The sequence below is a fragment of the Nesoenas mayeri genome (assembly GCF_963082525.1).
Source record: "Nesoenas mayeri genome assembly, chromosome: Z".
Classification (NCBI taxonomy): domain Eukaryota; kingdom Metazoa; phylum Chordata; class Aves; order Columbiformes; family Columbidae; genus Nesoenas; species Nesoenas mayeri.
The window spans coordinates 59,860,259-59,874,140 of NC_137542.1; the positions used below are offsets into that span (position 1 = coordinate 59,860,259).

The following is a 13,882-nucleotide window of genomic DNA, read 5'->3' on the forward strand; positions in this document are numbered from 1 at the left end:
CTATTGTAAGCAATTCAAAGTTGCTTTAATGGTTCAAAGATTTTCGTCTCACTTAAGAAGTGATTTAGGAATGTCTGGAATTTTGTCTGACAGCTTCTCTATTAATTTTTTTAAAATCTGCTCTTAATTTTAAAATAACAAATGGTGACATCTGAGGGTTTCTGATGCTCTTATATTTGCTAGAAGTACTTTAGAAGTGCAATACAGCTTCCACATTCATTCATAATTTTTCACCCAAAGATGCAAATCTATTCTAAACATATGAAAACAAATTATCTCATGCAGAAAACCTTCAGATAAACAAACAAAACATTTTTTTGGACCCATCGTGATAGTATCATTCAAACAAAGGTCTCCAAAGACTTCACAAAAACAAATATTTCCCAGTTTCTTATCAGATGAGAAGCTTAGACTTCATGCTGGTCTCAAAGTAAGAGTAAAGCTGAAAACAATCCTGAGTACTTAGGCTCACACTCCAGGATCTATTAATGCTTATGCTGTTTTACTTTAAAAACACAAGAAAATGGTGATTGGATTTTCTTTATAAAGCTAAAACATGTCAATTAACCTTTGCAATACATCTAAAAGAAATAGTTCTGTGTCAAGTTATGACATTTTTTCAGAACATTCATAGATTAAAAAAGAAAAAAAAAAAAGAATTTCATTAACATTGAACACAGCTATCAGGAAGTAAAAAAGGAAAAGCAGAAAGGGGGGGATAGGCAAGGGGGCGTGGAAATCACACACCAAAATGGAAAACTCAAAGATAATGATTACAAAAGCAGAGATTAGCTTTAAAATTTAAAAAGAAATAAAAAAAATGCGTGGACATGCGTGTCTCAATCAGCACTTCAAGATCCTTACCACTTCCCTAATAGAGAAAAGGCACACAATAAATCTAGGTCTAGATTACAGTAGGGGAAATTTGCCAGACTGTGAATAGTGGCACTGCTACAAAAGCAGATTCCTCCCAGCATATTATACTGGTAATATTGTTCTGAAGGTAAAGCTAAAATCAGTCTCCAGACAAAATAAATTATATACTGCCAAAAAGCACCTACAGGTTTGTTACAACCACATTTCAAAACACAAAATTAGACTACTCAAAACTTCTAAAACCCTGAAGATTTATTCTACCAGCAAAATAAGTTATTACTGTAAACCTGGCTTTAGTCCTAGGGTCTGAAACCTGTGAAATTGAAAAGTAATATTTTATTTTACTTTTTTGATATTCCAGAGATTCCATACCACTTTAGGATAAATCTCCAACACCACTCAGAAAATGGGTTTGAAAGATTTTTGGTACCCATGGGGAGAACATTAAAATAGTACATCATCTGGAAAACTGAGACCTTGAGTTTTGTGGGACAGCAAATTTCTTTCAGATATCTTCATCGAGTGGAAGTAGTATACAGAACAACAAAAAAAAAGCAGAAACTGAGATGAATGAGCATGATATTAGTCACAGGCTTTAAAAAGCAATGCTTTAGTATTTCAATAATTTAAGACTTCAGGATATCACAGAATCACAGAATATTAGGGATTGGAAGAGACCTCAAAAGATCATCTAGTCCAAATCCCCCTGCTGGAGCAGGAACACCTAGATGAGGTTACGCAGGAATGTGTCCAGGTGGGTTTAGAATGTCTCCAGAGTAGGAGACTCCACAACCCTCCTCGGCATATGACAGATCTAAACCTCAGAACATGCACAGGATCTTCCAAGAACACACACAGGAGCTTCCAAGAACACATGTAGCATCAAATATGCAAAGGAATAAATGCTAAAGATTACGTCAGATTTCACAAAAAATGCATGCAAGATGCATAGCACTGATCAGCCTATGATCCACACAACAGATACCATCAGAATGATTGAATGCAACCTGACCAAACTAGCTGCCACTGCTTCATCCTCACTTGGAGAACTACTTCCTAAGCATTGATCTGGGAGATAACATCTGACAGAGGCCAATATTCTTTCTTTTTCTAGGGATATAATAACAGTAAAAATCGCATCATCCTACATTTCACAAGCCTTCCACTTATTTCAAGAGACTTAAGTGACAGCGTTCCCTACAAAATGAAAATACATTAGTAGTCTGATTTTGCAATCATTTAGCAGGCAGTAATAGTTAGGACACTTGTTTTGCAATATTAGGAGCATGTAGATGGAATAATACTTCCAAACTAAAACAGAAGTTACATACATAAAGTCTGACACTCCCTAAACACAGTTAACTGAAACACTCAGGAACAACTGTCTCCCAAGCATGGACCTTTCCACACAATCTGTACTGTAAATTCAGTCAGCAGGTGCCAGTAAAGTCACAACCTCCAAAAGAAGCTGAAATAAGTTACATCAATGAGCAGTGATATTATTTTATTTTAATATTAGTATTTGTCAGCCCAGCCTGTGCACTGAATCTCACAGAATACAACTGTCCAGGACCAAACTTTCAAGAACAAGCTATTTCTGAGATATTAAAAAAAAAAAAAAAAAAGTATAAGGTTAGAACATTTTTCTATTATGGAAAAAATTCACTATTTTAGTGCTCTAAAACAACTTGTCAGGTTTACTCCATGATGTCTCAAAAAGTTAGTTTTCTGTTTAAGCAAGTGAAAAGCACATCAAGGAGTACTTGAAAAGTGTTGTTGTGGAATACACAAGGAAAATATCTTTCAATCAAAACTAGATAATCCTTCTCATAAGGCACCTGTAAATCACATATGTGACTATTATTAAATTAATCCACTGACCCAAAAGCCAGTATCAAAACACTATAAACTTCTGTAAACAAGAAAGGTGTTGACTCTAGTTCCAAATACATTACTAATCATAATACTAACACATTTATTGCATGTCAAGTTTCCTCAAATGAGATGGAACCTGTATTAAACATTGAGCTGTCATGCTTTCAAGTGGGAAACAAAGTACATTTCATAACACATTTTGAGCACTACTACCACTGTACACAACACAGATATAAAACAAGACTTACTCCCAGTGTCTCAGTTTTTGAAAGACACTATACTCTGATTCTGAAAATAAAACAAAGCTACTTTTCAACAGGGCACATTGCATCACCCAGAAGGAGGATTCCCCTTGCTACATTTTCCACTGTCTGACATGTGAACCAAGCAGGATTTTAAAAGAGTTGTAATTTTTCAAAAGGAATGACACTTGTACTCATTTACCTGAGATTCCACAGTGACTGTGATCATAGAGGTGTTGCTGGTGCATGGTAGATTTTTTGTATATAACATGAGGATGACCATTCTCATAATTAAAGTTACTAGAATCTTCGGTTATATTCCTTAAAGGCTCAATAAAATACTCTTCATCTTCTGTAGCAATGACTCCATGCTTAAAGAAGAAAATAAGAAAATGAAAACTCACAAAAGATAGAACTCCTATTAAAAAGCTTAATTTTAAAAAACATTTGACTACGATCTCTGCAAAGAAATCCACAACTGTAAGTCAACATATAAAACAATACATGAGGCAGCTCATCTGCACAGACTTTAGTGGGAACAGGAGTAAGTGCCCATAGGCAACACAATGAGAAAAAAAATAAAAACATCATAAAAAAATAAAAACCCCATTTATGGAGTCCTTTCCCATCATTTTTTGTGATGTGGTAAGAAAGGAAGAGATACTCTCAATATACGACAAAAAATCTCTTCACAGAGATGTTCCAGAATCATGATACATATCCATTAAAAGCGACACCAAGCCAAAATGGTATTGCTCCAATAGTGAGACCAGTATGTGACACCATACTTGTGGATGCTTAAAGCCATATACTGCACCAAAGAAAAGGGCACGAAGGATTCATTTAAAAACATATATTCAGGGAAAATGTTCAGCATTTTACATTCAGATGCTTAATTCCAAAAATGAGCTAGTAATTAAAATCAAATTATTAATGTTAATTTAGGATACAGTATCTACAAAGCATCTATTCTTTAAAAGGTGTCGTGGTTTGACCTGAGCTAGCAATACAATGACAATAGCCACTCACTCGCTCTTTCCTCCCCAACTAGGGGAGAGAATCAAAAGGGAAGGGAGAAACCTGGATTGAGATAAACACGGTTCAATAAAATAACAAAATACTAATACACTGCTAGTAAATATATATATATATGTATAATAGAAACAGAATATAAAAAAAAAGATACTCAAGGCAATTCCTCACGAACACCACTCACACCTAGCAGTATTCACACCAGGGAGCAGCACCTGGTCCCAACAGCCGATCCCGGAGAGAGAAGAGAGAAAAAGGCAGAAAGACCCAGAGGCCTCTGCAGAACAGCAGGATGGCAAAAAGCTGAACTAAAGAAGTTCCCCAACAGAACTTCCCCCAACAGGTCTCCACCCTGGCTCCAACCAAACGAGGAAATAACTCAACTGGAAGATCCTGATTCTCCTTAAATATGGAGCATGACACTAATGGGATGGAATACTCTTATTGATCAGTCTGGATGTCAGTCAAACTCAGCCCTGCTTCCTTGATGCCCACACCTGTGAGCAGAGCTCAGAGGCCTTGGCTCCCAGACAACTCTGTCCTGGGGTGTTGTCTTCTTGTCCTCAAACTAAATCCAAATAATGATCGTGCTAGCTACAATAAAGAAAGGTTTCTAACTGTGTGAAGGAAAATTAACTCATTTTCAGTCGAACCAGCACAAAAGATCTTGCCACAAATCTGGCAAATCCGAGTTGTTGCAGACTGTGCATTAGACCTCATTCTCCATAGCAGATGAATATTTTTTTCCTCATACTGCAGTGCAGAATAGTAGATATTCTGTTCTCATAACTTTCACATTTGTGAACTCAGCTTCTTCCAAACAGGAAGTGGTTTATGGAAGAAAAGGGAGATTTCAGGCCAACTATGCAATTTCCTGAACCTTCAGCAATTAAAACTGAACTTCAGCAAAAAATCCAGCTTTGGGATCCTTTCAGATATAGAAACACTGGGGAATAAGCCCTGACAGACTCCTATACCTGTATTTCCTAAATAAAAAATTCTGGTATCTATATCTAGAAAATTTTGAATGTATGAACTTTCTACCAGGAGAAAGAGCTACTTATCAGGTAGAAGAATGGAAGCAGGAACTTCTACATTCATATCCTCATTTGATGACTCTCAAATTTCTACCACATCTTTGATCTGTAAGGCAAGTATTATGCATGAGCCATTTTTAAAGGCGTTATTTTTTCCTCTGATGAGACCTCTATGATCAGCTACAAAACCACTTGCTCCACATCTGCTCTAAATATGCTAAAGCCTTTTCTAAAGGCTTGCCATTGTACTCTTGGTCAAAGCTCCTGTCCTGCTGCTGCTTTGTACATCAAATGCCTGCTGTTCTTTACTCCTGGAATAAGCGGATTTCAGTAACAACATAAAACTTACAAAATAAAAAATCCTGTATAACATATCAGAATGAATAGTGTTTTTCAAATATAACTCTATTATAAATTTTTAAAATAAATATATGAACACACTGCAGCTTTCAATTACACATTCCATACATAGTGACTACAACAGTAAGTGTTCCTCTTCAGTGGTATTTTTCATTATGAACTCAATTACTTACTCAAGAAGTTAACATCAGGGTCTATATTCACCTGGAAGATGCTGGTATCAAATTCCTCTCACAATGCCTTCTTGTTACTTGGGAGTCTTAGACTTTACTAGAATATAAATCATTTACTGGTACACTGCTGCTTAAATAGTATTGAAAATATAAACTAAATTGTAACTAGGTTTGCCAGATGTGCAGAAAGAACCTTGACAGTCTGGACTGCATCCAGTCTGAACGTCAGACATCTGGGTTCAGGCGAATCCTGAGCCATTATAAGCTCTGGTATTATGTTGCCACAGGAAAAGAGTCCTGCAGAGTGGTTCTGGCCAACACCATCAGGCTGTCCACTTCTTGCCAAGCCTGGGGAGACACAGGTACCATCCAAACTGCAGCTCCATCTCTGGAACGCAGCAGGTCTTAACCTAAATCTGATTACTCTAGAGCATACATTCTTCATGTCCATACTCAAGTCCAGCCCGCTTAAGTGTAAACATGAACATTTATATCAGATATTGAAAGTGACAGTTTTAAGCAGTGATATGACCTTAGTGAGAGTGAGTCAATTCATATGCCATAAGCAATACTTAATTGCAGCATTAATTCTCTATATAAATTGCATATTTGCAAACCCAAATATGCAAAACCCAGTATGAATGTCTGCAAACTATCATCATAGTTCCTTCAGGTACCAGCCATAAAAAAGGTTTAGGGGACTATCGCTAGTCTTTCCTGTGCCTAGCTGACATCTAATATCATCTGCCTGAACATTATGGTGGTTTAAGAGATATTTTAGTAATATTTAGTTGAGGAACCATAAATAAATTTTAGCTTACACTACCACCAGGTAGACAGAATATGTATTTGATCAGTTGCTGCAGCTAGCCAAGTGACTTGCTAACACTGGAGACACACTTGCCCTGCATATGCCCTTCACATAAGCCCAGCATATAATCTTAAACATAACACATTAATTTTGCTTGCAAACAAAACTGTTCTTCCAATATTAAACTGATGTAAGTGGTCTTGTTTAACCACTGTAACTGATTTTAAGAAGCACTTTGAATTGTGTACATAAAAAATACCTAGGTCAGTGACAAGCAACATTTATTATAATTACGAGTTTAAGAAATTCATGTGGCTAGAGATACTTCCATTGTATATGCATTCAGCAATGCCTGATTAATAAATAGTGGGAATTACACTGTTACATCCAAACCAACACTCTAAACCCCAGTTTTGGCTTATAATCTACTATGTGAGCAAAACATAATTATAGTTGAAAAAGGAGATTGAAATAACATCTTTTAAAGCATTAAAAAGAATTCATGTTCATTTTTTTTTAGTTTTGCTATTGTATTTGAACAGTTTGTAAATCAAACTTCTGCTCCAAAGCAAAATAAAGACCATTAAGATGTAAGAATGATCAGCAAAAGGTCTTGACAAAATACCATGAATTTAAGATACAAGCTGAATGCCCCAAGTAGATTACTACAAGCAACATTCCCAGGATTATTATATGAAACAGATTGTTTGAGGTCCTGTGCTATCCAATCCCACTACAGGTTGCCAACTCCTGCTAACATATATAAGGTTTGGATCCAGCAGTTTGACATACTCAGACAAATCTGTGAATCCACATGGAGTTCCCTTGAATTTGTGAAAAGCAATCTTTTTCTGCCAGGCTGTCCAACTGGGGCCTTAGCCTCCTTCAGATGGGGGATGCCCATCAGTCGCAGAAGCAAACTGATTTATGGAGGACAAGTGTGTGCCTTTTCCACACAATACTACTAGTTTACAATTTCTCCATGCCTTGAATCTTTCTAGACTTTATGCTTTAATTCATTTTTAATATAAACTAGTAGTAATGGAAACTTCTGAAAACATGCCAGTGTTGTTCAGTATATCTACATCCGGCTATACACTTCAGGGTGGTTTCATGACTGATGAAAACAATTGCATTAGCTTACTGTGTTCCTAAAGACAAAAAAAAATAGTGATCTGGCCTGAGGCAGTACATCATGGAAACTAAAATGACACCTTAAAACTAGGACAGAGACAGCTTACATATAATTTTCTGAATATGAAGTCCATACTGAAAATATATATTAGTACCAAAGAGAACTCCGAAGATACTGATCTAGAACATTAAATTCTCTTCAATATCATTTCTGTTCTTTATAAATTAGACATTATTTTACACACAATTCAATAATACCATACTATATGCAATTTATAATCTATAAAAGTAGATGCATTCTTTATGGTAGAATCAGCTTTCAAATGATCTAATTTAAGAAGAATATGATTAATGTATACATCTATGAATCTAGGAATACATGAAACAAACATGCAGTCTTCCAGCAAAATAATTCCTCTTTTAACCAAGTAAGGTCATGTTTTTAGCCACAGCCTACTTCTTGTGCTTTCTTTATCATTTCTGTTTGGATAGAGACATCTGTGCTACCCAGCACAAATGTTACTCAGTGTATGGAACTTCATATGCCATGGAAACACTTGGCCTTTTACACTAAACATTTCCTTGGAACCATAGTAGCCTCAAAATGTGATTTAACCTCTCGTTCACTTTCCAAATAATATTCACTTTCTACACATTTTAAAGTATTTCCCACTACTGAGCTTTTCAGGCCAAAATGTGTGCCCTGGTTTTGTTATAAACAAGACAAGTTCTCTTTTAGTGAATTTTCCTTTCAGCTAAGTTATTCTAAGTACCTTCTAAGTAACTGCTTGTTTTTTGAGACACTGTTCCCTCCAAGACAGATAAGAGTGGTCAATGAAATGGAGAAGACCCACATTTAGATCTATTGCTATGACAGCCAAGAAGACTGACAAGATTTCACATGTTCCATTGCAAGAGGGGTGTATTTGCAAGGAGGGGTGGACAGGACAGGTGACTAAAACCAACCAACCAAGTATTTCATCCCATATGCACCACACACCTTATATAAGAGGGAGATCACGAGGGTCTCACTCTCTTTGACCATGGCCAGCATCTGAAGAGGACCCTACCTGTCGTACTTGCCATCCTAGGACTGCTTGCAGGCCCTGCACACCTGAATCCAGTTCCGGTTTGCTGTGAAATTCTGCCTAGGGCTTCTGGGTGCCTGCCCTGCAGCTGCTGGAGTGATGCCAACTCCATGTGGGCAAAGCTGCTACTTCAGGACATTCAAGATTGGTTTTGTATATTTTGTATCATTTTCTCTATTTACTAGTAGCATTAGTAAAGCTTTAAACCCTTTCCAACTTGAAGTCTCTCTCCCTTCTTCCTTCTGGTCACTTTTTCCTATCTAAGGAAAGGGTGGGGGGGATTAACAGAGCATCTACCATGGTTTATTGTCACCTTGCATTAAACCTTGACAATGAGAAAATCTGCTACAGTGGAAAACTTGTTTGGGCACTCATTTAAAAGCTTTGACACCTGGCAGAGGACATATGTTGGTCAGAATGCAAAAGTATAGTTTCTGCCCAATTTCACTATCATGACCTTCAAAACTTTTCTTCTTTAAGACTTACTCTGATCAGAATTAGACAAATTTCCTTCCCTGGAGGTGAAGTGCTCTCTTCAGCCAGTCTACCAGCTTATTCTTTCTTTCAGTACGATGTTTTCAGCTTAGGCAATGCCTCAGCCTTGTTGCCGTGCACTCAACATCCAAAGGCCCCAAAACACTGCTTGTTGTAGGTCCTTTCATGAGAAGGCCAAACCTGCAATCTACCCACAAATGTAACATCCACAAACTAAATATGAGTTTGGCAGTCAGCAAGCCTGCCGGACAAGACCTTCAATTTCCTCACAGGACTGCTCACTGGATTATAGACCTTTCCTCATAACTTCAGACAATTTATAGCACAATCAGGGCCCAGCAGAGGGAAACTGCTGCAATGAAAGTTCAGTAAGTAGCAGCCTGTAATTCTAGGGTACTTGGTAATGAGAAATAGAGAAGGAGAGGCTGAAACAGGAAACAGTGGCAGGGAAACTAACTGACTGCTCGTCACTTTTATTATAATGAAACCCCAAGAAAGCCCTTCTTGGACTAGAACTCATCTCAGATACTACAAGTGCTCTTCAAAGTCATACAACTTATGTTGATTAGATCATGGTCTAACTTGCCCATCATGAATAACTAAACAGCTAACTCAAACATTCACTAAGAGGAAGAAATTTTACTCACTTTACTGAAGGTTAAAAGGATAACTGGAATAAACTGAACGCTTAAATTTCACTGTGAGCAACACTCACTGTTAAATACTACTGCTTGTTTTAGAGTTACACTTAAAATGGCTGACTTTGAGACAGATGTTAATCAACAACTATGCAGAATGTGACTGATGGTCTCCCAACAGTCAGACTGGAAAATACAACAAATGCCTTAAGCACAACATATTCTGAACTATCACTGATTGTAAAACAAGAAATATTGTCTTCAATATTCATTGCCAATTGCTTTATTAAACGTGTTCTAACCAGCAGCTGTATAACAAAATATTTGTCAGTAGGAATCATCATTTAAAAATAACTCTGTGATGGATTTATTTGAATGGAGAGGTAACTCCTCTACTCGGTGATTCAGAAGGCCCTGCCAACACTGGATGACAGTGGAATTTCTGAACAGTAGAGGATGATACCAAGTCAAGCCTTCGCTCCACCCCTCTTCAGGATTCCTACCTCTCTGAGGAACAGCCTCATGTCACCCCTTGCTGCTACTTGTGGAACACAACAGGAGCCTCACACGCTTGTGACTTGGGCTTTCTAGAGCATGTACTGGACACCTGACATGTAAGAGGCATGATCATGAAGAACTCGAGAGCGCCAGTCATGGTATGGCCAGAGACTAGACTAAGACTGTCTTAATACCTGGAAGAAACACATAAGGGCTGACAGCAACTAAAATCACTGAAGATGATGACTTAACTGGGAAACATTTCACCCTAAAGTTAGCTTACAGATCCTATGGTAATGTATTCACACCTAGAACGACATAACAGCAAGCAGTTTCACTCCAGCAAAACAGCAAGGCTGAGGGAAAACAAGCAGCAATGGGAACACTAAATGTCACCTCATGGTGTGAGGCACCTTCCATATTGCTAAATTCTTTGAAGAGAAAAAAGGGCCATGAGGAGTTAGAGATGGGCAAAGCTGACAGGAAAACCCAGACTTCTTCCTGATTCATCCCACTCTTGTCTTCCTAACATGAAAGGAAAACAAGAGTCAGCAAAGGCAAGGGCAGGGGTTCTTGGCTCACCCCCTGGCTGAGGTCAGAAAGGAACTGAAATGGGAGCACAATGGCACTGACTGCAGGCTCTGAGGAAGACAACCAGCCTCTGCCTCAACTGGCAGAAACTCTGGGGACAGAGGCATGCATCCTGAAAGCCACGATTTAGTCTCTCTAGTATTTTTAGCTGAAAAGAACTCAAAAGCAAAATGATTATGTGTATTAGTTTAAGAGCTTAAATAACTGTAACAGAAAAGTTATTTTATGGGAACTGCAAAATCAAAGCAAAAATTGTACTAAATTCAGACCTATCCGCTACAAGTCTGCATTAACCAAACCGTGATACTACATTCAACAGACTGCCATTTTAACTACATTTCTTTGAAAGTGTTCACTTAGCCATGGAAATCCCCATTAAATTGTTTTTTCCTCAAGAGTATTCCAAAAGTAGTTGGGTGTAGTTCAACCTATCTAGGTCTGAAGCAGCTGGCTTTTGTTTGTAAATAACAACCCAAGATGCATTATTCAACAGCATTTTCAAGGACAAATAGGAATTAGCTTAGCATGTCTGTGTAACTTTCTTTTTCCCATAGTAATTAGTTAGATCTGCCTATTCCTAACAAGAAGATTGACCAGTGTGCTAGTATAATTAAAACCAGAACAAATAACCATAAGATATACATATATTTTCACTAGATAAATTACTGGCTCTTGATTTAAATTTCCTAGTGATGCCCCTCTATTTTAGTATTTTGTTACTCAGTAGTCTGGGTTGTTGTTTTGTTTGGGTTTTTTTGTTCTTGTTGTTGGTTTTTTAATTTTTATGTTTGTTTTCTAATTTCTCTTGGGAATAAAAGAATCTTTTTCCCATGCCAGTACTTCCATCATAATCAGAAGATCAACAGTAAAAGAAGAAATAAAAATACAAGACTTTCTAATCCTACTTTTAAATGCAACTGCTTACAATTTGTGAATGAAATATTTCTAAAAAATGGTAAATTATTACTTGCATAAGATTTACTTTCCTCTACACTCTTCGAATTTATAGCAGTGATGAGATCTACACCACGCAATTCCTATTCTCTGTTATTTACTCAAAGTTCTATTTACTCAAAATTCTCAAAAACAGCAAGCAGGTGTTCAGTTCAACCAACACCTCTCTGGAGAGACTCAGCATCCTAAAGGATCCACTGTTTCCTCATCCCACCCCTCAAGATTGCAAAAATTTTATAGCCTGTAAGGATCTCAGTACAGACCTAATCTTGCAGCCCTTGTGCAGACACTGTAAACACTGAAAATGTTGCCTGCTAAAGGACTACATAACTGGGTCCTGGTACTTACAATCAAGCTTGAAAAACTGATGACTACATTTCCCCATGACCCAGACCAGATTTTAGGAGTTTTCTACACCTTCCTGTCTGCTTGCTTTCCACAAGGACCGAAAAAACTTAAAGATCTGCCAGTTAAGTTCTTCTTCCGTAAATTAAAAGGGACAAACACAATATTACAGTAGAACATGTAATGTGCACTTACCAGACCATTGCAGTTGCTTAAAGCCACTTTAGTTGTACTGTGTTGGTCTTGCAAATATCCTGTGTAATGACAGTGGTCTAAAAAATCATGCTTCCATTGCGGTCCATCTTTCCCCCAGTATTCTACTGTAAAATGTCTGGACACCAAATCTGTGTTGAGAGTCAGGTTTAAATGAAAGTGCTTGCCATAGGCAGAAAGTTTAAAAAATAACTTAGATGCTGCCAGTTCTTGGTCATAAGGGTCTGTGCTCCTCCTCCTTCTTGAGGGTTTAGCATTTTTCACAGTAAAGCTGAGGAAGGCTCCATTTTGATCAACCCTTATTGGGATTGTTAGTTGGTAGTGTTCAAGGTAAGACAGGAATTCCTCTTTGTAATCACAAGGTAAGACAGTCCAGGGAGTGGGCATAGAAGAGAAGAAAATATAACAGGAAACAACAAGTAGTAGTATAAACATAAACCATACTTGGCTAAATCTCATCACCTTTATGAGTAAAAATCATTTTCAAGTAAACACAAGATGTAGTGTTTTACTGAATACGATAAAATAATATTTTCTTTCTTTTTAAGTCAAGAAAATGTATTTGGTTTCCTATTAACTTGATGTCACTGAAAAAGCAACAGTTTTTAAATAGGTATCTTTTCCTATTTACCCAAAATGTGTAAGCATTTGGATCTACATTCTAACCTAAGAAGGACATATTCTTCCCAGTGATAGCATTCAAAGAAAAAAGCTATTAGATCCACCTGCAAGAATAAGAACAGTAGTAATGAAAATAATTACATTGTAAAAACATGTAAACAGCTCTTTATTTCATTAAAAATCTATAAATGTTAATGGATCGAAGTAATATTAAATCCTTACTTCCTAGTCTGAAAAAATGTTCATTGCTTTATGGCAAGTCTCTAAACTATTATCAAGTACAAGATTTTACTAGATTGAATTTGAAAGACTTTCCTACAGTTAAAAGTAGACAGAAAGAAATTAAAATAAAAATCTAATCAGATCTGCTGTATTTTAACTTCCATGACAATGAATCATGATAAAACTAAGAGTACAACCCATATGATCTCATGAACTAGATAAATGTGGTTAAGAAAATATTACCCATTGCAATGCAAAAATAGCAAAAATAGATGTTCCTTGTCAGATACAGAGGTCGGAACCCTACCTTGAGAACTATATGAAAGCCTGTTTCCACTGTGAAATTCCGATGAAACCATGACTAGACTCAAAATCCATGTCCACATCTTCCAAAAAAAATCCATAATTTAGAAAAACAGAAAGCTTTTATTTTTTTAATTATTATTGGTTTTGTCCTTGGAGAGCTACCTGTGTGCTATGGAGTTCACTCCACTCCAGTATCGCACCATAACAGGTATATTTATTTTATAGTACTTCCAAATTAACTACTGGATGTTCCACCTTTTGACAGGTATTCTTTTCCAACAACCTGTACTTTCTTCTATATCTGCAGTCATTTTCTCAATTCAAAATAAGTATTTGTAAGATTCCTTAAGATATCAGTTAAGATGTTAGAC

The 13,882-nt window shown here is 36.9% G+C and overlaps 1 protein-coding gene across 1 annotated transcript in view; it reads right to left on the reverse strand.

Annotated features, from left to right (window-relative positions):
• ADAMTS6 (ADAM metallopeptidase with thrombospondin type 1 motif 6) overlaps nt 1-13,609 on the reverse strand; it is a gene marked incomplete at its 5' end in the record, with an annotated part of 141,756 nt that extends 128,147 nt beyond the window's left edge. Inside the window, 3 exons of the mRNA XM_080362255.1 lie at nt 3,196-3,364; nt 12,345-12,709; nt 13,513-13,609. Of these exons, the coding sequence (XP_080218381.1) occupies nt 3,196-3,364; nt 12,345-12,709; nt 13,513-13,609 (631 nt within the window). The remainder of the gene's footprint in view (nt 1-3,195; nt 3,365-12,344; nt 12,710-13,512) is intronic.
• Nucleotides 13,610-13,882: the final 273 nt, after the last annotated feature.